Source organism: Harpia harpyja, chromosome 7 (assembly GCF_026419915.1).
Source record: "Harpia harpyja isolate bHarHar1 chromosome 7, bHarHar1 primary haplotype, whole genome shotgun sequence".
Taxonomy (NCBI): domain Eukaryota; kingdom Metazoa; phylum Chordata; class Aves; order Accipitriformes; family Accipitridae; genus Harpia; species Harpia harpyja.
In genome coordinates, this window is record NC_068946.1 from 43979675 (window position 1) to 44004754 (window position 25080).

Consider the following 25080-nt stretch of genomic DNA (forward strand, 5'->3'; position numbering starts at 1 on the left):
TTGCAACAATTAAAAAAAAAAAAAAGACAAGTGTAGCTTTGGAGTTTTATCATCTTCACAAAGACTAGCAAATATTTTATCATCTCCACAAGCACTAGCAAATATTTAACTCTTTGGCAACCCACATTTCCCCATGCAATATGTCAAAGTGCATCAGAGCTCATAGGGAGAGTTTGGGATCTGCCAACTCAGTAGAATTAGGTCTGTGTATACAAAAGCCTCATTAACCACCACCACGTTGAATTAGAAAACATGCTGGTCACTCCTGGCAATGTAAGGAAAATTGAGTGGGAGGGACTGGATCTCACAAACAGGAAGTTTATTTAAATTAAGAAAAAACCCTCATTTTTAGAAGTCCAGCAAGCCACTTCAGAAAAACAAGAACTAAATCAAACAACAAGACATTCCCACAGGGAGTCCTGTTGCTTAGTAATCCTGCAGCCTGGGGTAAGCTTATATGTACATTTTAGTAATGGCATGGAGGGGTAGAAACACATACATCTCTACACCAGATGCATCAGAATAGAAGACATTCAAGATATTCCTAGAGTACAAGCCAGAATCTTCTGAGACCTTGTATGTAATAGTAGCTTCATAAGGACATTCACAGAAAACCAGATGAACAGATTAATAGGCTGTCTGATTAAATTATTAAAGTGCCCCATCTCCAACATGAGCTTTTGCCAGGCAGTTCTGAAGAAAATACCTCATACAGCTGGCATCTAAGTGTCATGACAAATGTCTGGGAGCACGGCAGAAGATGGAGAAAACATTTCTTTTAAATCTAGGCTGCTAAAGGTTGGTTTATACCCTGAAACATAAGAAACTTTGGCATCTTTTATAAACTTCAACAGTGAGAGACATTTTATAATTTCACTCTGCTCTCAATTTCAATCAGATTTGGGCATACGTGTCTCCACAAGACAATCTCCAGGGCTCAGTTAGACTGAATTTTCTCCTAAATCTATCTCCCAACATGTTGAAGTAGTATGACATGTCTAAAACACTTTACCTCTGTGAGAATAGTTGTCTCATAGGAAGGCTGATACTTCTCCTTCTCTTGGGTGGTCTTCTTCTCCATTTTTTCCCTGTCAGTCTTCTGTTTTCTGTCTGCTCCTTTAGGCTATAAGCACAAGCACAAGCTTTCCCTTATGCGAAGTATTACAAGTTTGGAGACAGAGGCCAACAGATTTTTTTTCTAATCTGTTCACAAAAGTCTCCTTAAGATTTATGGGAACTCTACATATGGAACAAGATCAGATCTGCATTTTCCGGACAAAAAAAATCAGTCAAGCATCTCTGCTGTTTCTATAACATCCCCCACTAATGCCTACTGCAATTCCAAAATAGGCTGACCACAGTCCTGAGAATTGATACCAACTATTTCAGACCATGAGCCCCATGAGTTATGCACCTCAACTAGTATTTGTACCATCTCTCCAGGAAAAGGAAAGACACTGCTCACAGGAGCAAAACTGGAGCAGGAGATCGTTTGAGAAAACAGACCAATTAAAAGCTTGTTGTTAAGTGGCTACAGGTCTGCCATGCCCAGATCAGGAGCTTCAGCGATGCTTTCTCTCTGAAGCTTTCTCTCCTCCAGGTATCATGGAGAGGAACTCTGCTGCAACAAGCAAAGGGTATTTAAGATATCCAAGATATACTCTCATTGTACATGGAGGATTGAATCAAAGAAGCCATAATGTCTTGATTGCCTAGGAGTACCAAAACACAGCAGATACCCTAAATATCTCAAGTATTTGTATAGTGTTCAAGGCACAATGGACTGGCATAAGTCTTGGTGCAGCAATTGGATCATTTGAATTTAACTAGAAATGCTGTGTAGTTCAGTGTTTATGTCATTTTGTGTGCAAGAGTCCAGTTTAAGAACTTAAGCATACCCAGTTAAAAGTCTGTTCTACTCCGCTATTTGCATCACTCCTGCACAATTTAAAAACTGTGCATGTTCTTGTGTCTTAATCTATGTTGATGACAAAGCCAAAACTACCTCATACCTTGAACACTTTGATCTGGCAGCTTGCAGAATGCAAGTGTTCTGTGTATTCACCATTTTCATTCTGCTTAAAGGTGTCGATTTGCACCCGGAAGGGCACCCCTTTCTCTCCTCCATGTTTCCGTGGAGTAAATTCTGTGCTGATGCAATGTACCTGGCAAAACAAAAGCTGTGCTCATCTCTGGAGACCGTTGGAAGCTGTGCAAATCTGAATTTCAGATTTTGCCTGAACATGAGGTTTTGGCTCCTCCCGAGAAACTAAGAGAGATAGAAGAGTTCATATGTTTTCATTTCTGTTCCTCGGGACAAAACAATTAGAAGAACAAGCAGCCCGGAAAGAAACAGGGCATCAGGAAAAGCATCCTTTGACTTAAGTAAATCCCACATACAGATTAAAAACAGATGGTTGGCGTTTGGGATGAGAAACGCTCACGAAAGAGGAAAGCAAGCAAAACTAACAGGTTGTGAACGGTTTCCGCCAGACAAAACCCATGCTTAGAAAGCAACATCAATTTTTTTTTAAAAAAGAAGATCCTAGCTGTAGCAGGTAGTACTCCAAAGCTAGCAAGTAGCTAGCAAGTTGGTTTAGCAAGTATCCTACAAGTTAATTATACATGATTGTCACTTGAGTTTGTATATTATCATTAGTATTTTTCTCTCTCCTTCATGTCCTGGCTAGCTTAACTCACCAGGTCTTTGTAAGATATCTCACCATGTCTTTGTAAGATATCTCACCATTGTATTTACCACAGGAATATCACTTCTCTCACCTGAATGAATGCTGAGGCTCTCTTTGATGGATCCCACAGAAATTCAACAGTGTTCAACTGGGTTGGGCTGGCCCTGGGATCCAAGATACCAACTGACAGTGGAATATCTGTAGAAGAAAACCCCTAAAATTTTAAAAATATTAAAAATTGAAGAAGAGAAAGCATTTCCATACAATTACAAGATGCATGTGAAAAGCCAAGCCACCAATGATATATCTATTTGGGACCTATAGTGCTAGATCTCTTTCCCACCCAAAGACATACAGGATTCCTAAGAGAGTAGGATATAAAAAACCTAAACACACATGCAGACACTCCATACATCATTCAGCATCTCGCTTTCAAACACTGCACAGGAACCATAATGAAATAGTCTCACCTATATCAAGGATGCGGTCCCCAGGCCGACTCCACCTCCAGCCCTCAAGCTGCTGATGCTCTGTGTACTGCAGGCGTCGGTCATGGAAAACTACACGAATTATGCTCTGTTAAGAAAAGATATCAAGATGAACAACGTGATCCAGAGGCCCTTCTCTTGACATGATTTAGGTTTTCCAGCGTAGAAGCAAAAGCTGATCTGTTATGTTTCTCACCCCCATTCATGAGGAGAGTAGAGGGTCCACCTAAGAGACCCATCGCCATGTTTATCAAATTCCTAATGGACCCCTGAGTGAGAGAGCAACACACTTCCCCCTTCACAGGGCACATCCATGCTGCATAACGCAGACCTCAACAGCTTTCTGGGATTCGGTCTGGAAGCACTATAGCAATGTCCACCTAATCTTAGGTGTCATGCCATGTAAGCATCACTATACTGCCTCCACACCCAAAATGGCTCACATGGGGATAATATTTAATATGTCTGTACCATGCCCCAACCCCAGTATATCCCACTCTGATTAGCAAACGTGAAAGCCAGCTCACCTGTCCCTGCACCGGTGGAGCTGACATGCCCAGACACCTTGTCAGTGGGAATTAAACTTGATTCCAGCCATTAAGAGCCAGCCATTGGATTTGCCCCAGTGTAGTTAAACAAGTGTAGAATAGGAAGGCTTCTGTAACAGGAGAATTTTCATCTCTGGTCTGCAATGGTGCAGCCATATCAATAACTGGAGAAAAAAGGCTGGAATAAGGGCAATCCCCAGGGCAAACAAGTCCAAAGTACTCCTAACTAATATATCCTTTTGTATATTCAGAGTGCTACGCTTGCATGAGTTAATGACCCCTTACATCCCAGTTTCTCAAGTCCATGCTCCTGCTGGGGACTGCCATATCAAATGAGTGAGCAATTTTTGCCAATGAACCTGAGAAACACCCAAATCAAACCCTAGCTCCAAGAAGCAAGCAAGCCACAGTGGGAATGCCTGCAAAATTGGGATCCCAATGACATTGAAAATCCCAATCACATGCTTCCTGAAATGGGCCAGAAGACAAATAGGGAACTGCCTAAACTTGGACAACATTTGAAATCCAGATTGGAATCCAAATTTTGCAGCTAGTCCCCACTTCTCAAAAGAAATCCTGAGGCAAAACAGCCAAGAATTGGGGAGAGGAAGGCTTGAAGGTTGGATCCAGAACCAAGGTCCGAACCAAAGTTTTTGAATTTGAACTGTTTTGGGAGGGGGGGAACAAGAAAAAAAATCCCCCAAACCAAACAATCAAGTTCTGTAAGTTCATAATTATGCCCATTACCAAAGTAAACTGGAGCTATGCAGAATCTGCATGGCAGAACGATGTAAACACCGGGGTCCTCCATTTGACATGTAACAACCCAGGCGTGTTGCTGGGGTTAAGAAGGGAGACAAGTCTGCCTCTCAGCAGTTTTGACCATGTTCACCTCTGAACTTTGGGATTCCCCTGAACCCAATATTCACAGTGAAACTCTGGGATCATGACCACAAAGAGGATAAAGGTTCCCCTGAAGCCCTGTAAAGCCAAGCTGCATAGTCCCGTGAAACTAGCACTCAACAACTCCATCAGCCCTGCTCCCATTAAAAACAATGGCAAAGTATTTTCCATTGTCTCAGTGTGAGCAAGGTCAGGCCCTTCATTAGAGGCTGTACGTAGTAGCAGGAAGAAAAGAAATCTATATTTCTCCTTACCTTTACATATTTTGTGTTTAAATCTTGAAACTCTCCCAATTTCCTATTCTCAAGTAGACGGATTTCATAAGACTGACCTAGAGTTTAAGGAAACATTTCCAAGGTGTTTAATATGTTGTAGCAATGAGAGAGTCATGCTGGCATTTACGTGGCTAATAAAGCATACGTTTGATCAGGGAAAGCTCATTTTTGGTAACATAATGCATTTGCCCCAGTAATCAAGTAGGCACTAAAGCACAGCAGAAATCTGAGGGAAAAGTTTTTCTTTTGGCAGCTAAAATCTCTCACTTAGGGCATCGATCATAGTCTGTCTCCTGGGGCTGCTACAGTTTTCTGGTCACCCTTGAGAAAGTCACCAAGGTGTTCGAGGCAGTTGTAACCCCCGTGTCACGTGGCTGTAACAGCACTGTCTTTGTCTGTCCCTTCTGCTGAAGCAATGGTTGTGTGAAGAGCTGCTGGCACAACAGGTCTAGGCACTATTCTGCAGAGGACAGCAACTTGGGCAAAATCTTGCCTTCTTCAGAGAGCAGTCAGGCCTGTAAGGTGTTTTGGTGAACCAGAAATATAAGATTTTTTCCACAAGGCCTTGAACGTGGCTGCCCAGGGCATAAATACTCCTTCAGATATGTGTGTGGAAGCAGCAATGGGTATTACAGCATATGCAAGGACCAACTCCGGGAAGAGAATTCATACTCCAGCACCCCACCGCCGCTACCACCGCCGCCGCCACCACCACCCCACCCATGCCACCCCAGCATAAGGAATTTAGCCACTTTAGTAGGATTTAGCTAACTGGTTTTTGAAATAATATCTCCCTCCAAGGCTGACAGCAGACAAAGGAGACTGATGTCTTGATACCTTATGCACAAATGGCTAAGACAGCACAAAAGCTCATTGTAGAGGACCAACTCTTTAAAATAAACCTACAGCTCATACAGAGGCAGGACAGGAGCATTAGAATTAACGGAGCATACGTATAATACTTTATAGCTACTTTTTCTTGTTCATCTTGCCATCCTCCCTTTTACTGAAAAATGTACAGGGTATGACAAGGCAGGCACCAAGGAGATCAGTTTGGGTTTTCTGGCTCCACCAGTATCTCCGCAGAACTGGCCCTGCAGAAAACTACAAAGCAGATATATCTCCCTCTAAGCAGCTGCTACCAGCAGAGACAAAAAATGCTACATGTCTGGATCTGGATCTAGAAACAGAAGACTTATGACAGCAGATGTGTCAGAAAGGCACCGTGTTTCAGGCAGATTCCCTTTTGGGAATCCCAGTTCTTCTGGTTGCCCGTGTGAGTACAGAGCATATCACTAGAGCACAGGGATCATCGTGCTTATTCAGCTGGCTGGCAGAAAAACGAAAAAAAAGAAAGGACAAGAGAGGCCATATTGAAGCCCCAAATGTTTGCACAACACTCCTACTGATGTCAACAGGAGTTCCGCAAACAGGAAGTGACCCTTGAATCCAGCAAGTGGCTTAGGGCAGGGGGGAGGGGGGAATAAAACATCTGAAGTACCAAATTAAGCACTGGAAACATGCATAGGTATTAACCCATCTCTGCGCATAAGTAAACCAAAATGACAACAGTGACCTTCCTTTGAAGATTGCCGGACAACGAAAGTGGATTTTGTAAACCACGGTCCTCAAATTGAGGTCTTCCACACTTTAACTCAACAGACTTTCTAATGTTCCCACTGATACGCGTTAATATTGTTCACTTGGCAGTTTTTAGAGAGATGTACATATCTCCCCACATAATCAATACTGTTGCATTCGCATACAAAGAACAGGCTCAGGTTCACAAAACTGGTTTTCTCTCGTAGAATCACAGAATGATTTAGGTCAGAAAAGACCCTTAAGATCATCGAGTCCAACGGTTAACCTAGCACTACCAAGTACACCACTAAACCACTTCCCTAAGAGCCACGTCTGTTGTACTATGTACCTCTGTATATGTTGTACAAGTGTACCTACTTTGTATGAAGTACTCCGCTGCTCAATGGCTCAGTTCGGGGATACATTTCACAAGCTATAGAGTGATACAGTTCATTGCCTCAAACAAATTTACACAGCCAAGCATCTCTTGCACTTACAGTTCATTCCCATGCAAATATGAGGCTAATTAATCATTACAGAAAATTAATTTAGGATTTGAGACCATGAGCATCCAAGAGACGGTAAAATATATCTAAGACTGTACTCAGATGGGGTAACAGGGACAGAGAAATTAAGTGGCATGAGCTGTGGTATAGAGGAAGGCAATGGTAGAACCACAAGCACTTCTAGCCATTCAGCAGGTATCTCAGGAATGAGCAGGTTTTTGGGACACCTTTGTGCACTGATACCCTCCTACTCTTTGGTGAGCCTGATTTGCTTATTTGAAATTCCAATGAGAAAAGAAAATAATGGGCATAAAAACATTAGCCACGTTCCTTTCAAACTAGCATCAAGCACTCAAAAAACTCTGCAGCATGCATTTTCCAGCCACTTGCATGGGATAGGAACAATAATGCAACCTTGCACACAGCAGGCACTGCACATGTCCTCCTGACAGGAGTGATTCACCTTGGATGAAGTTAGAAACAGATTCTGCCCACTGGTAAAAAAAGAGACTGTAGTGGAGACAGAGTTAATATTAAATGGAAAGCCAAAGAGGAAATAAAATGCTTTGATGAAAGATATACGGGTCATCTGATGTAAGCCCTGGAACTCGGTTTACGCCATGAAAAACCTCAGTCAAAATGGTATTTTATGCTAACTGCTTTCCCCTTGACCTCTGAATGTTTCACTCCAGTTACTACACAGGACTGTTATCAAAACAAGACTGCTCCCAGCCAAGCTTCAGAAAACATGAAGTTTATTTCCCTCTCTGTGGAGCCCTGTCAGTGAGAATTTGGTCCTAATTCTTCACAATTCCTTTATATATAAATGTTTTGGTATTGATTTTGAAAAAAAAAAAAAAAAAAAAAAAATCATTCTCCCTACAACTTATTCCAGCAAATTCATTGCTTTGTGGTTAATGGTACCCATAATTCATTGGTATAGCATGGACAGCATTCAGATACTTGTACTTTTATAGCATCAAACTGCTTGGATTATATTTTTTCCTTGAAAAATACCTTCCAAACCTTGTTTACCCTATGTTTTCCACCATCACTACCAGCAAAACTCCTGAAATAGTGAATTACAATCTCAGCCCTGCAATTGTAACAATTGCAGGGAAAAAAAGACCTAAAGAATCAGTACTTGGATATTAAAACAAGATCCCTTTGTAAAATAAAGTGAATAATAGTGACCTAATCAGAAGAAAGCTGAACTCCCCCTGGCGACAAAGAGGGCGAAGAAGTCACTCAAGGCTCTGGTACACAGATCACATACGAATCCTGCATCACTGACTCACCAGCACTAGCAGTCATAGACTGACAATTTTCTGCTAAAACTAAATCAGTAACAGATCATTCTTACTCAGGTATCTAAATCTGTAAAGAAATGTGGGTACAAGTGTGACTAAAGCAAACTGTATTCCCAGCTCCCAACACAGACTGCACCTAGCTAAGCCCAAAACATACAGCTGAAATATAGAGTTCCCCTACACTGAGTTTGTCCATCTGCCCCAAATGAAAATACAGATGAATATAGGTTAGCCTACATCTTTCCAAGTCAATGCTTGGTGGTAAAGCTGGAGACAGGGGCAAAGGGTACAGATGCTGAGACTCTCCAGTGATTTGACTGAATGGTCTGACCTTGACCAGGGCAGTATCTGGTCCTCGGCTGACAAGGGTTTAACATCCACTGGGCTCAGATGGAAGGAAGAGCCTGAAGAAAACATCTGTGGCTAGGAGAGCAGTGGTAGCAGTTTTAGAGCAGTCCCCCTTTACCAGGATGATGTTCAACATTACTGAATGTTAGACTTAAACCCAGTGCTAAAGGCCAGCAGCTTGCTGAAACCCTCTTCCTTCCACGCTCTCAACATTGGCCATAGCTGCACCACCACAGGCAACACGGGTTCAAGATAACTTCAAAGCTGGTGACCAGCCTGGTCTCTGGTCACGTCGTAATATCGGACACAAGCACACTAGGGCATCTGAAGCATCTCTGCCACTACCTGAAATGAAGAGGACATTTTGCAAGCAAATCCCCAGCACAGCTGAGGCCAAAGCAGCCTCCTGCCTGCCTGCCTGCGCGACCCGGTGCTCCCCTCGCACAGAGCTTGCCACAACCCTTCTTCCCTACCTCAGGCAGAGAACAGAACAGTAATAAATATTTAGAAAACCACAGTAAATTCCTGAGATGCAATTTGTCTCCCAGCTTCACTGAAAGCTTCAGGGGCACCAATAAAAACCTGGGTGGGTGATGATACGCTGTAATTTGTATTTTGAACAGACATTCCCTGAGCAACAGCAAATTTATGCAATCTCCTCCTAGGCTAGAGTTTGAGCAACTCTGCTTTACAAACAAGAGTAGTATCCAGCAAAGTAGTAACCACCCAGGTCCAGAGAGTTCCTGCTTGGTGATTCATAAAGCAATTGCATCTATCTTAAAGAGGATTTATAGACTGTTTACTTTTTAAAGTTTTATTGTCTTTGGTAATTAATGCACATTAAATGCAGGCAGGACCACTTAGTTTGGGGACAAAAGAACTGAAAGTCACCAATTTGCTATGGATAAAAAATAATTTAGTTCAACACAGGAACGCTTTCACTCACTCAGAAGGTACAAACCATAACATCTTAACTGATTTCCATTGTTGGAATTTAGTCAGCCATCAGGAATTTCAGGCAATTTCTGATTACAGAAGATTATCATTATTTCAAGCTCAAAGTTACATTTCGTTCAAAGATTATTTGCTACACAACCACAATATCCTGTTTGCTTTTTTTTGTTTTGGTGTTATGTTTCAGGGGCCACTTGCACTATGCATTTTGTGGTTTTCTGCACGATACACCGATACAATACACTAATTTCCAATTAGGATGCTGATGTTCCAGACCAATATGACTCAGGCCTTACTTAATCTAGCCAAGTAGTCTGCTTGCCTTTCCAGCAATTAATTAAACCCTAACCTGAGACTAAACCATATCCCCAACAAGAGTCTGTGGAAAGAAAAAAAACCACTGTGAGTCCTCTTTCTCAGAATGGATCCACACAGCACTAGACAGAACCAGCCTGGAAACTGTTTGATTATTAAGCCAAGCTGGCCAATAAAAATTCCATTTAGCAACTTTATATGGACATCCTAAATAGTGCACAGATAAAGGCAAAGGAATGCTGACAGTCAAATGCAGCACGCAGAAGGAGGGGGAGGAAAAAAAAGAAAGCATTTATCCTCCCAAACCAAAGCACATCCAGCAGGCAGGAGGATCACCTTTGAAACAGCCAAATGCAACTATTCAGGGCATCAGGCACACACAAAAATTTTTTCTGACAAGAAAGATTAATGAACCCCCAGGGTAAACAGGCAAGAGTGACAGAGCTGGCATCTGAACTTGCATGCTTGATTGCCCACACCTTTTTAGCCAGACAAAAGCAAAAATAAAACTTAGCATAAGACTTGCTGAAATGTCCTGTGCGCAGACATTCTGCAGGACAAGGAGCAAGGGCAGAATCCTCCCTCCCTGGGCCACAAATGGCAGTGGATATTCTGCAGTTGCTTGCTGCAGCCTCATTTGACAAGATGCTGTAGGAGATGTTTATCCAGTAGATATTATGCATTCACCAGCTACACAATAGGCCACCCTGAAAGCTCCCACTATGCTAGGAACATGGAAATCCTGCAAAGGAGGACCAACTGTGGGCCAGGAAATGCAAAAGGAACACAAGAGCCATCCTGACACTGCAGGCCCGTCTTGCCCCACATCTCATCTTCAACACAGCACCCAGTTATAAGCACCCAGAGATGGAGCAGGATGAGTACAGCCAGCCCTTTCCTGGCTGCATCTTCCCAGTTTCTGGTGTTCAGTGTCCAGATTGTATCTGTATCAATGCTCACACACTCCTCTTTTGTATTGTCCCCTTCTGAACTTGCTTATACTGTGGCAATAAGAACCAAAATTTACACATGCCTTGCTTTAGCATTCACAGTCTTGCCCTTCACCTGCCTCCTGCCTGTTTCCCTTTGTAGCAAAGCTATCCATCTAAGTCCAACACCGAGGATACCTACCCTACTTGCCACTACCACCAGGGTAGCAAGACTTACAAGAACGCAGCAGACCACTTCATAACTACTAATTCTACTACTACACCATAGAGCTTCACTGTCATCATGTCTCTTCCTATGTTTTCCCTCCTTTTACAATCTGCTCCCAACTCGAGGGGGTTTCTTTGTCCTCTTCTTTCTCTTTCCCTACTTCTTTCTTGTTGGAAAGCCAAACACATGCCTCGGAGCCAAGTTTGCTCGAGGAAAATTTCAGTGCTTATTTACTATATGAACATTTGGCCGAGCCTTAATCTTCCCAGACTTTTGAAGATGGCCTATTTTACAGTGGTGACACTTCATAGCTAACAGGCACTAACAGAAACACTCATTTACAGTGGTTTCCACTCAAAAGAGAGGGATGTACATTTAATTCCTCTAAGAATAGAGTCTAACTTTGAATCAAGGACACGAAAGCAGCCAGTAGACACAGTTGCTAAGTTCACTGCGTGTACTTGGGCTTCTCTTGCATAGACCTCATCCACTTTGTTGGACTCCACATAATCTAAGCCATGGTATAAACTTTGATTTTTAATACAAATTAATCAGTGAAGAAATTATGGACTTCTGATGGAAAGCTGAAAAAATATCTGCCCTGTGAAAATAATTTCTTCCTGTATTTCCACTTCTCTAGCATGTACTTGAAACACCCAGGACTATCTTAGTCACATCTGTCCAGCTCAGAAAACCTCAGCCCCCTCTGTGTAAGTAAAAAATACAGGCTTTTTCTGGTTTCAACCTGTTCTAAGTCAATTTGGACAACAGATTTTATAGCTCTGTAAGAGTAGCTTTGTGTGTAATATTTACTTGAGTTTCAGATAAGTAAGAAGAATGGTCCCAGGTAGGGGTGCTGAAGAGGGATGCAGAAGAGCTGAGTACGACTCCCGACCCCACCCAGCAGCTCCCTCGTGCCCTCAGGTAAGTCGCTTCCTCCACCATGTTTCTGCAGTAAAAAACTGGGAGAAAGAAAGTCCCACTACCACACAAGGCTACTCAGCCAGTGCCTACCACAAAGCAGGGGAGACGATGTGATTGGCAACCATCCCATCAAAGCAGACTGTACCTTTGACACCGGTTACAAACGTGGCATGGAGCTAGGACAAGAGGAATCTCACTACTCAAGTACTTGCTGTCTAGTTTCCAGAACACACAATAAATGGTTGGTAGGAAGCAAAGGGAAAAAAAAGGCGGGTTTTTCCAGCCTCTCTAGAAAAAAAGTGTCACCTATTACTCCTATAAAAACAGTTAATCATATCAAAACTACAGTATTTCTCAAGCTTCTTATTGCTACCGAAAATGTGATCTTTTAGGACACTGCAAATTAGAGAAATCTAATTGGGAAATCTCCACATCTCAGATTGATAGGTACATTGATACAAACATCCAATGCTGTAAGATGACAGGCAAAAATTTCACTGTCATAATTACAGGAATCTCAAAGTAGATATGGATAATGAGGGAAAGTAAAAACATGACATGGAATATAAGGAAAAAATCTTACAGATACTCTCTTACTTCTCACTATACTCAGAGGAACTTCTGAGCACTTCCTTCGTTCACAGATATTGAAGATTTATGGAAGTGGGAGAACGAAATGCAGTCTAGGGGCTTTCAGTAGGAGTTGTGCACAGGCTACAATCCAGCAAGTTCACAATCCCCTTTGAATTTCATCCAGATGTTAGCAACAGAAGAAAGGATTACAGAAAGAATAGAAAACAGCCTCTTGGTTAAAAGACAACTGAGATTCTAGCTTCCTAGGGACAACAGAAGTCAGATGCTCTACTTATGCAGAGGTGCCCTGTCATCTGAAGCAAGATTCATAGTGAGCTTAGGGATGGTGTGGTTTGGAGACAGGGTTGTTTATCCTGGGCTGCCAAGTGAAGACAGAGCTGCCAAACATATGGGGAAATTGCTGCTAGCACAATTAATGGCTTCAACTGAGACACCAGAACCTACTCAGAGCTGTCTTCAAAGTCAGGCAGGAGACAAATTCCTTCTCCAAAGACGAAGAGGTGCACCACAAGAACCAAAACCACCAAGCAGCCGGTCTCAGAAATGCAAAAGACAAACCAGCTTCGTTAGCCATTTTTTAAGGCATCCAAACCCAGGAACAGAGTGGAAAGGGGTCAAGGAGCAGTCCAGCACCCCACAACGATCAGGGATCGAGGACGCATAGGCGGGCAGCCAGCAGGGAGCACCTGATATTCACAGTCTCAATGACGCAAAGTCGTTGTTGTGCCTGTGATCTCAAGCAAGGGTGGAGCGCATGTTCACACAGGAGAGGCCACCAGCAGCGGAGCTCCTTGAAATACCCGGGGCCTGGTCAGTAATGGCAGTGATTGTTAGGAAAAGAGGCAGTTCTTAGCATGGGACAAAGCAAAAATATCCCCACAAACAGAGCTATAATTAAACCAGAAGCACACCCAGGCAGAGCTGGTCACTCAGCCTTCTCTACACTTCATTTAGGCAAATAAAGAATTGTTCCAGGAAAACTACAAGCATTCAGACAGTTGTAACCCCATAAAAACTCAATTACGTAGGAGTTAACGTCAATACAAACCAGCTTTTTTCATTTACTGTAAATCTCTGTTTAAAACTGCGTTCTCTGGCTGTGGAAGATTAGACAACTGAATTTGAACTTTAGACCTTAAGGAGGCAAAGGTTTTCTTTTGCCTTCTGTTGTAAGCAATTTCATCTCCTACCCAAGCAATCGGCTTCAAGGTGTCTTCTTCAGCTGCTCCTTGGTCAGTGCTTTCTGCACCTTTCTTTGGAGGAGAAACCAGAACATGTCGGCAGTGAGCTGAGGCAGGACAACACCCAGCAGATTTTAAATGGAGCACAGTTTAAAGTGTACCACTTTATGCACATGTGTCTTGAACCTGGATATATGCCTTTGCACCTGAGCACTGAAATTTGGGGATTTCATTTAGGTGTGACCCAGACTCAAACTAAGTCCATCTTTAGCTTCACGAGGCATCTGTTGCTTATGCACCTCTACAGCAACGCTCCCAATATCATCACAGGTCTTCTCAGATGTTAGCGGTTTTCTCTCATGGTTTGCGTTCTTGGCTTGCTTGTTTTCTGAACTGTCTAGGACTGGCAATAAAGATGACTCCTGGAAGACACTGTAAAGCAGAGATGGCCAGCCTTCCTAACCCTAACCAGCTGTATACTAAAATCCTCACATGGCCAAGAACCACAAGTCACATACCACAGATCTGGAGAGCTGAATAGACCTCAGGATAACTTCATAGGCAGGTGACGGCCAGTTACTCTGAAGTACCACTGGGGGACAGGACTGGATTTGTCACACAGCTTGCTCTCAGCGACCCTCTGCCATCAACCTTAACCACCTTCTATTTGGAGTAATTTAGATCTGAGGCTCTGAGCCAACCCAATGCTGGTCATGAAACAAAATCATGACTTGAATAGCTCACAGTCTACATGTGGTTCTGGCACTACAATCTGATTCCCTCGGGCAATGACTTTCAGGTTTTTGTGTTCTTTGGCTTCTTGTTTTGTTTTTTAAAAGGAATTATTTTATTTCCTCACATTTATTAGCATTCAGATCTACTGTACAGTGCTTGCTTCCTCCGCATTCCTCCTGGTGCAATTTCTGGAACCACCTTCGTTGCTCCCATTTCTGTCCATGTTTGAAACTGGTTTCAACCAGCCATGGTCAAACCACACCCCATATGACTGCAGACCATGGAATATGCAACTGCATCAAGCCCTCTTGCTAAAGCGGTGGTTTGTAATATGGTTGCTGGTTGATTGTTTGTCTGAAAATCCCTATCCACAAGAGACACTGAAATAGTGCTAAAAGGCGGGCTAGTTCCAGAAACATTAGGCGATGTTTGTGCTGCAGACTTCTGGACAGTGTTGCTCTGTTGACAGATGCGATCCCTGACCAAAGGAGCGATGCCAGCAGCAGCTCCTAATGTGAGGACAGCACCTTTACCACTTTTGTGGACTGAAGGTGGAGTGGTGTTAAGACACCATACAAATGACTCTATACTTTGTCCCATCAGATGAGTAATCCTCCTGAGGTCCAGTAAAGATCTCTTAAGGTAGGAACTGCCCTAAGGATTAGCAAACTAAGATCATGTTCAATTTGGGCTAGCAGGACTCTGGCTCCAGTTTCCCAAGGAATGTGGGAAGGCAGGGGGGGAAGAGATCAGGAAAGACAAGTGTAATGAGTCAGTCTTTGGAAACCAAGCTAAGGATTTGACTCTAGTTACTTCATTTACAGGCTGGTTCTAGACCTGCAGCCAGCAAGCACTCACAGTTTCAAACTGGAGCAGACAAGCTTGGGAGCCTGCCACTGCTGAATGTCCCCAAGTCAACTCAACACAACAGCTAAGCTCACTCCCCTATGATCCCTCACAAATGCTTCCCCTGCCCTTACTGAAAACACTGGTCTCCAGCTCAGGAGTCTTCTCAGCTTCCTCCTTCACTCTTGTGGAGAGCCCAGGCCAAAGTCCTCTTCCCCCTCAATGCCACTGACCATCTCCATGGGTCTATCCAGCAAGTAGCAAGGCTCACGAGAAGTCATTACGCCCCACAAGCCTGGAGCCCTCTCCCATCCCTCTCCTCTTTGTACACAAACACAGCCACTGGACAGCCCTTCTTCCTAACCCATATGAAACCCTTTCAGATCTCACCTGAATGTCTCCACCAGTTCCTCTTTTACCTCTGCTATACAACTTGGCCTTCAATTTACTACCCAGTTCTTCCAGCTTTCTCCACTCCATAGCTCTGTCAGACCTGACCTTTCTTCTATCCAGTTCTGCACATGGACTGTCTCCTGAGCTGGTCCACTCACCAACCACCATTGAACCAGCCACATGTGGAGTAAGTGTTTCAGGGCAGGGAGCAGAACTGCTTCGGAGTGACAAAAGGTCAGTTACTGAGTGGTGAAGAGCTCGAGTCAGGAAGGAACATTTGGGCAGCAAGTGGCAAGAGTCACCCAGCAAGCAGAAAACCCCAAACCCAGTCCTCACAATTTGGGTAAGTAACCACACTGGATGTGAATTGCTTTGTTGGAGCTGGGACAGCCACTGTATCTTTGTATCTGCCTTACTAGGAGCCAGCTATGACTGATGCTTTCACCAGTGCAGACAGGGTGAGGGACATCCATTAGTGAAGTTACCCATTTGCTAAAGTAATCCATCACAAAACTCAAGCATACAAGGAAGAAGGGAAGTTTTATGTAAGTGTTTGGCCAGATCATGATAAGCACAGAAAGAGGGTAAGGTGCAAGAGGTGTCCCTTTGCTTACAGTCAGTGTAAGGTGATAAGGTGTAGGGAATGGTCTAAATTGCTTCATGAGATGGCTACAGCACTGCAGCTGGGTCACAGTGCTCTGGAGTCAGTCAGCTCTTCTGCCACGCCATGAATATTGGCTCCAGAGACCTGGACTGCCTCGAGGTCTCCTTCACATACCTTCTCAGGCTTATACAAAATTCTATTAATGGGATTAATTTTCTGTCAGAGCCTTTAACTTGCACTTGGCTCTACCCCAGGCAGGACAATTGAGATCAATGTGGCAGCACCTGGGTGGGATTCCCTGGCTTACGTTGAGCAGGTCAAAGTAAAGAGTTGCAGCACCCTCCTCTGGTTTTAGAGAAGGGATAGGAAAATACCTACACAACAGGTACCTGCTGAGAAACTATATAGCTCAAGAATCAAAAGTGGTTCCCCCAGAGAAGTGTGGCTGAAAGGAGAAGAAAATTTGACTCATGCACTTTAATATTTGTTTTTAAAAAGACACACCTCCTATTTTTTTATTCTAGAAGGTCATTGCATGAGGAACATACTTTTGACACAGATGTCATGAAAAAGACCAAATACCCTTTTATGGAGACATTCCTAAACAGAAAACTAAGTGACATAGCAGGTTACCTGCCAATTGATTCTTTGTCATGGAATTGCAAGACAAATCCTCATCTTTTTAACCCCAGGCAGTGTCCTCACTGACATCCCACCAACAGAAATTAGACTCTCCACCTCTGACCACAGCTGGTTGAAAGGTGTGTCCAGCATCATCTTCTCCCCATATGTCTAGTTACCTTCAATGAACCCAGAAGCATCTCACAGCAGCTCATATCCACATGGGAGCAGACCCCAGTCCCTTTTTGCTAACCAGCACAAGCAAGGGATTTTGGTCTAAGGGACTTAGTATCAAGGTAGACTACGCATCAGATGAATTTACAGTCAAGGCCTGCCCTTGCTACTGGAAAGGGTCAGTGCCGGGAGCAAGAGTGCAGCCAATGGTGTGGAGTCTGAAACAACCTGCTGGAGTGGAGCAGAATGGTTTTTAAAATAGGTACACTGCAAGATCTCAAGAAAAAAAAAAAAATCCATCTACATACAGAGCGCCTTGAATTTCAAGAGGTTTTTCAAGAAACCCAGAGCATCTCAGTGTAAGGAGGAAGACGAATTGCTTGGGAGCTTAAATAAATGAGGTGAGGATGCTCCCAAGAAGGTGGCAGGCAGATGCAAAGCTCCTGCCAGGAAGAACAGAAAGCAGTGAGCCATTCAGCTGTCAGGAGATACACCACCTTTTACCACTAATCATCCCAAAGACTCTCTAGGAAAAGGTGCTGTTTCCATCCACTGTGGCAAGCCAAGAGCACTAAAGAGTGCCCACTTCTTCTCTCAGCCCCTTCCCAACTCTGCCCCACTGCACAGCTCCTGCCAGCCTCATCCCTGCTTTGTTCCTCCAGGCCTGTCCAGCCTCATGCTCTCCAGGGTGTATTCTGCAAGGACATATCCCACCTTCCCCCTTGAGGGATAAAGGACAGATGCAGAAGATATCCGAGAACTGGTGGTCTGCCAAGGAAACAGGTCAGTACTGTGTCGAGATGGAGCAGGAGACAACTCCTTGCAATAGTAAGCAAGGGAAAGCCTAACACACATGGTCTATCTACAAAGGCAGTAACAGTCTTACTTTGCATAGGAAAACAGAGACTGCTCTAGTCACACAGGTTTTTAAAACTCATGGTATTGTGTAAAGAGTTGTCTAACTTTTGCCCTACCAAGGTAAAAAAAATAGACACTGCCTCATGTGTGCTAAATATTTGGCCATCAACTGCTTTTCACAACAGAAAATCTTTTACTCTGAAACAGGAAAGAACTGTGTTTCACGGGAAGATTCATCTCTGTCTCACCCTTGATACGCCCCATATCACCTCCTGGGGTCTGCTGTATTTGGATGGATAAACTGGGAAGACGGTCACAAGTCTCAAGCATCTTTTGATACTGGAGACAGCACAGTGCCAGCTTATGTGACAGGAAAGATCTGGCTCCTTGGGTAGAGCCTGCAGCACTTGGCTGATTTTTCTATGGGGGCTCCATGGGTCTAGCAGCTAGCAACACAGATCCAGCAGCCAGCCGCACCTGAGGTCAGAGCTCCATCCTGTACAAGCATTGAGAGAAACCTAGCTAGAGAGGCACCTGAGTGAGCTTCAAGCTCAGTCCACAAAGCTTAAAGAGCAGGGCAGCATCCTAAAACAGGAGAGGAATCTCAGTAACAGCGCAGACAGCCCTCAGCTTGTTGCTAGGCTAATGCCCTTGTTTACAACCTGGCAGAAAATAAGTCTAGTAAGTTTTAGCATAATCTGTGCCTGAAGATGTCTGATCCTGCCAGGACCCATGCACAGGAGGTGCTGCAAAGTGACAGCCAAACTCCAACCACAGATGTGTCTGTACAAATTCTGCCAAAGGAGGGGGAAAAAAAAGCCTGGAGAAAGCACACGGTGCTTGTTTATCCAGGAGTAAAAATTAGCCTATGAGGTCAGTGACAGAGGACCTTGCTACACTGAACCCCAGCAACTTGTCAAGTTAGGGACTGCGCAGAGCCACATCGCCCAGCCAGTGGGAGGGATGTCACACTCTGCCCAGAGCACGGAGGAGCCCTTGGATACCTGCTAACTCATTCTCTGGCAATGCCCTCCAGCACTTGGGGACTTGCAATAGTAAGAGCCCTCCCCAACCCAAAGGCTGCCAATCTGCTTAATTAGTCTGCCCTTTTAAGATAAAGGTAGGAGACTGCAGTGTAAGTTGTCTGAGATCAAGCCAGTACCTGGCCACAGGGATGCTATAATGCTGCTTTAAGTCAACAGTTAAATCAGTGGTACTTCATTATTTTATATCAGTTGACAATCTGGTATATAAATATGAAAAATTAAATATTCCTCCTTTCCTCCATCCCCCTCCCCATCTCTATCCCTCTTTTTCCCCATCCCACTGCCCTCCCGGTAAAGGCACAAGTATGGGATTAAATCTCTTTCTCATGAATTGTTCCCAGGAAATACGCCCTCCTTCAGTGTAGTACAAACCCTACCTTGGTTGAGGTAGGTCAGGGTTTCTTCGTGGAGTTTCACAGCAGGTGACGTGGCTGTGCAGAGGACGTACTGAAAGGGTGGCAGTTTGGCATCGTTCTCAGGAGACAGCTGCGGTTCTTCCTGCTTGAAGATCGGCAGTGCAAGGACATCTCTGCAACATACAATTCACACACATTTAGTTACAAAAACTTTACAGAATATCCTAGCCTCGTTCTTCACTTGATTCTCATGCTCTGAGATAATGGAGATGGTCTCTGGAGAAACACCAAGTTATGATGGCTAAAAAAGAAAGAATTTGGCCTGTATAATGTAGCAAGGCAACTTCTGCCTCTAGGATGTCAGCACTGGACAAAAGAACACAGCATTAACAAACCAGAATATTTTTGAGAATTAATTTATGTTTTTAAAACATAAAATCAGGTTTACTTTTCAGTTAAGCAGTCTGCCTCATGCGGAAAAAAATTATCAAAAATAGATTCTTCATCCTTGTGGAAGAACATTTGTTTAAGAGTTCTTAGGTTCTCAGACAAAAGCCTTTCAGAAAAAAAAAAAGTAAGAAAGGGTACCTTATTTTGACAGCTGAATGTCAGATTAGTAAAATGTCTACAAGTAGCAGCCAAGGGTGAGGAACAGACAGCTCTGGCATAAAAAGGAGACATTCAGGTAAGTGACAGCAAGAACTGCTGGATTAATTGACTCATAACATCCCCTTGCACTCAAATAAACCTGGTCACAAGGAATCGCGTAGCTCTTAAGTCAGCATTGGGCTACCTTCATAAATGCACACACAGGTGCTCGGGAGCAGCTTCACTAGGACCTGCATGCAGTCCCAGTTCTCACTCCTTTACAAGATGTTCATGCTGACCTGCCTGCTGATTTAGTGTCAGACTGATCCCAATCCACACTAATCCCCAAGCAGAATGAGTATTAGCAAGGCTGAGAGCACAACAGAATAATTAGTACAAAATGAGACGTCAGGAATAAGCATCCTTATCTCAGCATGTCTGATACTGCAGAACCACATTAGCCTTTCCCATGTCACTAACATTTCTGATCATTGTGTCTGCCTATTTAAGACATTAATACCCTTCCAAATTAGGAGGATTATGTTGAACATGGAGACCAGTTCAGAATAAGTTATTCTTTTTTTTCCTCCTCCATTTCCTCCAGATGTGTGAAGACTTGAGATTCCCATTACAGAGGCTGCAGTTCTGCTCCCTTCAGTAATCCCATACACAAAAAGCTTTAAGAAAAACTGTTCAGGAACATGCCAGCATGTACAGGCAGGCTCCCTATGGAAAGAGCATTAAGAATTTTTTCCTTGCCTGTTCAGTTAATGATCCACCCTGCTTTCACTCATAGCACCCACAACCTTGAAGGCTACCCAGGTCATGAGTGAAACGGTGCAGCAGTTTATAGCAAACTGCTGAAGTGCCTGGTTCAAACACAGGTACTTCTATTTATGGTAAAATAAAGCCAGAGAGCAAACTGTGCCATTTCAGATACAGACAGGAGAAAAGAAACACCAATCTCTGTTTCCATTCTCTCTTCCAACCCCACCCCCTCCATATTATCACCAACTCGAAGGCATCCAGCCCCATTTGCTTACTGGCATTACTGACATAATCACAGCTCTTGCCTAACTGCAGCCATAGAGAGGGGTTGGTTTTTTTTTTTTTCCTTAGTGACGATGATTTACTACAGTAATGAAGTGACAGAAATGCTTGCAGTAGATTTCTGAAATAGATAGCATTGCTCCACACATACACAGGATCTGATACTGCTCCACAGAGTCATCTCACTCACCCCAGATGGCAACATTTGCTCTTAACACACTCATCTGCAAAATGCTATTGGAATGCATGTTGCTTTACAGATGAGAACAGGTCAAAAAACTCTGAAGCCTGAAAGCCTCTGCAGTAAAGAGCACACAAAATCTGGCCCAGGTTTAGCAGTTAAGGGTGAGGATTTCATATACCTGTTCAGCTGAAACAGTTGGGAAATTTAGGCAAGGGGAAATCAAAATTCAGATATCATATTTCATATCAGGCTCTTAACACCCCTACACTTGCTGGAACAGCTGTCTGACTGCTGAAGACTGTAAGCATGGAGGAATCCATGATTTGGTTTCTGGAAAGGTTCGCAATATTTAAGCGCTGATGAAGCCACACAAGTTAATCACATTTTTATTCCTATAGCATTTGAATTAATGGCCAGTGGTATCCATGGCTTTGGATCAAGCCCTTCTAAAACACTTCACCTTATTAGAAGTGTTTGGAACTTAGAAGGATGTAAGCAACAGATCAAGGCTTAAAAGAATTTCTAAGCTCTAGGTATACAAGTCATCACAATACTTGTTCAACTCTTTTCACTCAAAAGTTGCAAATCAAGTTTTGGAAAAAGCAGGATTTTACAACGGTTCCCATCCTTAAAAAAAAAAAGGGGGGAAACCCTTAAAACTCTCCCAAGTCTCACCTTTATGCTAAAGCTTTACAGTTTTGGTCTTAACCAACAGTTAGTCCGCTTACCTGGGAAGGGGAAAAGTTATTTGAGAGTTCAGTCAGCTGGCAGAACAGAGTGTAAAACACATACTGGGTTTCCATAAAAATGCATGAAGATTTAAGAGGATTTTTCTGTAGTATTGTCTTGCTATAATTACAAATACCACTGAGGTACAGCAGAATTTACACAGATGTCTCAGACACGCACAAAGCCTTTGATCTCTGCAAAGTATAATCGATACAAACTTTTCCTACAGCTACTTCAAGGATTGTACTATTTCAGCTTCCTCTGCGAAGTTGCTACAAGTGGGTATGGAGAGCCTTCAGAAAGGCACAGCTCAGCAGAAAAATGCCCCTCTGGAAATGAATGTCTTGCCACATTCCCATGGAGAGCGAAGTGGCCAGAATTAGAGGTCCCTACAAAAAAAGAAAGGTTTTATTCAGCTGACCTTCCGTGAAACACCTGAGGCCATTGCTGCCATAAAACTTGTTTTAGGGCTTTTAGTCCCAGATCAAAACCACCACGGTCACAACAGCAGATACTCCCTAAAGCTGAAGTTTGTTCCTAAAACACTGACAGATTACCTTCATACTAGCAGCCTTCCTGCCAGATCAGGTATCCTTTATCCCCCCAGCTAGCATCAAGCCAGCAAAAATAATCTAATGTGTTTTCTGGCCAATTAAAAGGCATTTGAAATGTGGGCTCAAGCCTGACCCAGACTTGATGATCTTGTAGCACTCGTGCTACAAATCCATGGAGTTAAAGCAGCCTGAGCACCATAAATGCTCTCTAATGCAAAGAGAGTATGCACAAGTACCAATGCTGATGCTCCTCTGCTACTACTGTTCTCACTGTCCTAAACTAATCAGGTTTGCAAACACGAAGCGAGGCTTTTGCCACATACATGTTGTTAAAACAGACTTACTGGCATAGAGGGATGAGGTGAAGAACCTGGTGCGGAGAAGTGGAGAAGCTGCCAGAAAGCAAGAATCTCACAGTACTGTATCATTTGATAATGGGAAGTTATTATTTAGTAAAAAAAATTCCTTTTCAAATGCGCTGACAGGGAGCAGGAATAGTTAAGATTGAGTGTCTCCTTGAAAGGGAAGCATTATCTGTGTTCGAAGTGCTTCACCAGACAAACTCGATGTTCTCTCAAAGGTGGTTATTTGGGGGTACATTTTGAAAGCAAGGCTCTTGGGCCACAACCAGGTTCTCCACTGCTAAATTCAACAAAAATCACACTTCAGCAGAGCAGCAGCAATTGACACCAGCTGAGAGCTCAGCTTTACATATTCAGAAAAAAAAAAATAATTCACAAGCACCCAGCAGAAAGGAAACTCCCAAAGTTGTCTGCTTTGTTGTCTTTTGGAGGGAGGAAATACGGGTTTGTGCTACACATGTTACAGACTATTGTTTAGCAGCCCTTGTGCTTAAATTAGGCACATTTAATTAAACGCAACTGTTTGGAGACAGGAAAAAGCTGGTTTAGGCAAGTTCAGAAAGTGAAATTCTGAGCTTTTTACCCATCGTCCCAAAAAGGAGAAAGAAATCCCACCCTGCAAAAAACTGGACGCCCTCTTAGCTCGCCAACAGAGGTTTTCCGCAGACTTTTGACAGCGCTTTGCAACTGTCGCACCTTCTCCCTTTGAACTGCGCTACCCAAGCCCCTGAGAGGAGGGAAGCCGGCAAAAGCAATCAAGCAAAACTGCAGGTAGTTGTCTAACCACGCGCTAACAAACAAACAAAAAACCCCCACCAAAACCAACCAACCAAAAAACAACCACGAGGGAAGAAAAAAAAAACCAAGAAAAGAGAGCCCACATCTCTCGGAAGGAGTTGGCAGCGCTAACCCCGGGCGATGGCCGGCCGCCGCGTCCCGCCGGCGGGTACGGAGGACCTCAAAGGGGTCCCCCCGGGGGGGGCCTCTCCCGCCCCACACCCGTGCCGAGGGTGCCGGGCACCCCCGGGGGTTTCGGGCTGCCCGGGGCGGGCGGGGGGACTCACCGCAGGTAGCTGCCGGTCGAGTGCTGGTTGTAGTGCTCCGGCTGCGTGTGCCAAAACAGCATCTTGCGGGCGGGCAGAGAGGGAAAAGAAGGGGAGGGGGTCGGGTCCGGCGCGGTGCCTGGGGGAGGCCGGGGGGGGGGAGGGGGGGGGGCCAACCGGGCTGCCCACCCCGAGGCGCGCCGGGGACGGCTGCGGCCAACTGGAGCCGCGGCCCCGGCGGCTCCCGGCGCTTTTATGGCTCAGCCCCGGCGGCCGCGGGTTGGCCGGGCCGGGCCGCCGGAGCCGGCCGAGCCCTCCCCCGCCCCGCCTCGCCCCGCCTCTCCCCGGGCACGCCGGGGCCGGGGCAGCCGCGGGGCGCAGGGACGGACACCCCCCCCCCCCCCCCCAGCCCCGCCGAGGGAAGGGGGGAGGCGGCGGCGGAGGGGAGAGCCGGGACGGACACGGCAAAGCCGGCCGCGGGCAGCCCCGGTGCGGGGCCGGCGCCCGGGCGGCAGCGCGGCTTCGGCGGGGCTCGGGGGCATTGGGGGGGACCCCCAGCTCCGGACCGGCTCTGCTGGGACCGGCCGTCTGTCCCCCAAACTGCCCGTGTCTGTCTTTTAAAAGCGAGCCTGCTCGGGTCCAGCCGTGGGGGTGTCCTGGCAGCGCCGGCTGAGGTCAGCGAGGCTGAGCGTGAAATCGCTGCTCGGGTTCCTCCAAAATCCGTATTTTTTTAAGTGAAGGACGGACGGCTGATGGTTCTAACTCCGTCCTGTCTGTCTCTTACGCCGGCCTGTGCTTCACGTTAGTGTGAACTTTATGTCGGGGGGGTATTTTCCAGGTGGGAGAGTGAGAGACAAAGTAGTTTGCCGGAGGACGCGCAGGAGCAAGAGGACAGTGTCAGGGACTAAACTCACCCCTAACCCGCCCAAACCCCTTCTGTCTTTCCGAACGCAGCTCCCCTACTCGGTAAGGAGAAATCTGTTTGTGTTTACCATTTCGAATTGCGGATCCTGATCCTCACCTGCAAGGCTGTCCATATCCACCGTTTTCCTAACCCCCCCCACACACACACCCCCCACCCACCCCCCCCCCGCTCTCAGGTCATCTTCCTGCCCCATCGATCCTTCTCATGTTTGATAGTTTGGGGAGGGGGAACAAAAGG

At 44.8% G+C, this 25080-nt stretch overlaps 1 protein-coding gene across 2 annotated transcripts in view; it reads right to left on the reverse strand.

Annotated features, from left to right (window-relative positions):
- The window catches only part of TFCP2L1 (transcription factor CP2 like 1), a 38104-nt gene extending 14069 nt beyond the window's left edge, over positions 1–24035 (reverse strand). The window contains exons 1-7 of one of the 2 annotated variants that reach the window (XM_052792859.1): positions 23940–24035; positions 19430–19581; positions 4884–4960; positions 3161–3266; positions 2782–2888; positions 2013–2165; positions 1013–1123 (exon numbers count right to left, since the gene is read on the reverse strand). In XM_052792859.1, coding sequence (XP_052648819.1) covers positions 1013–1123; positions 2013–2165; positions 2782–2888; positions 3161–3266; positions 4884–4960; positions 19430–19581; positions 23940–24001 — 768 coding nt within the window. In that variant the 5' untranslated portion in view covers positions 24002–24035. Of the gene's footprint in view, positions 1–1012; positions 1124–2012; positions 2166–2781; positions 2889–3160; positions 3267–3705; positions 3873–4883; positions 4961–19429; positions 19582–23939 lie in introns of those variants that run through there. The other variant, XM_052792861.1, reaches the window with a different exon arrangement.
- Between the last annotated feature and the right edge of the window lie 1045 nt (positions 24036–25080).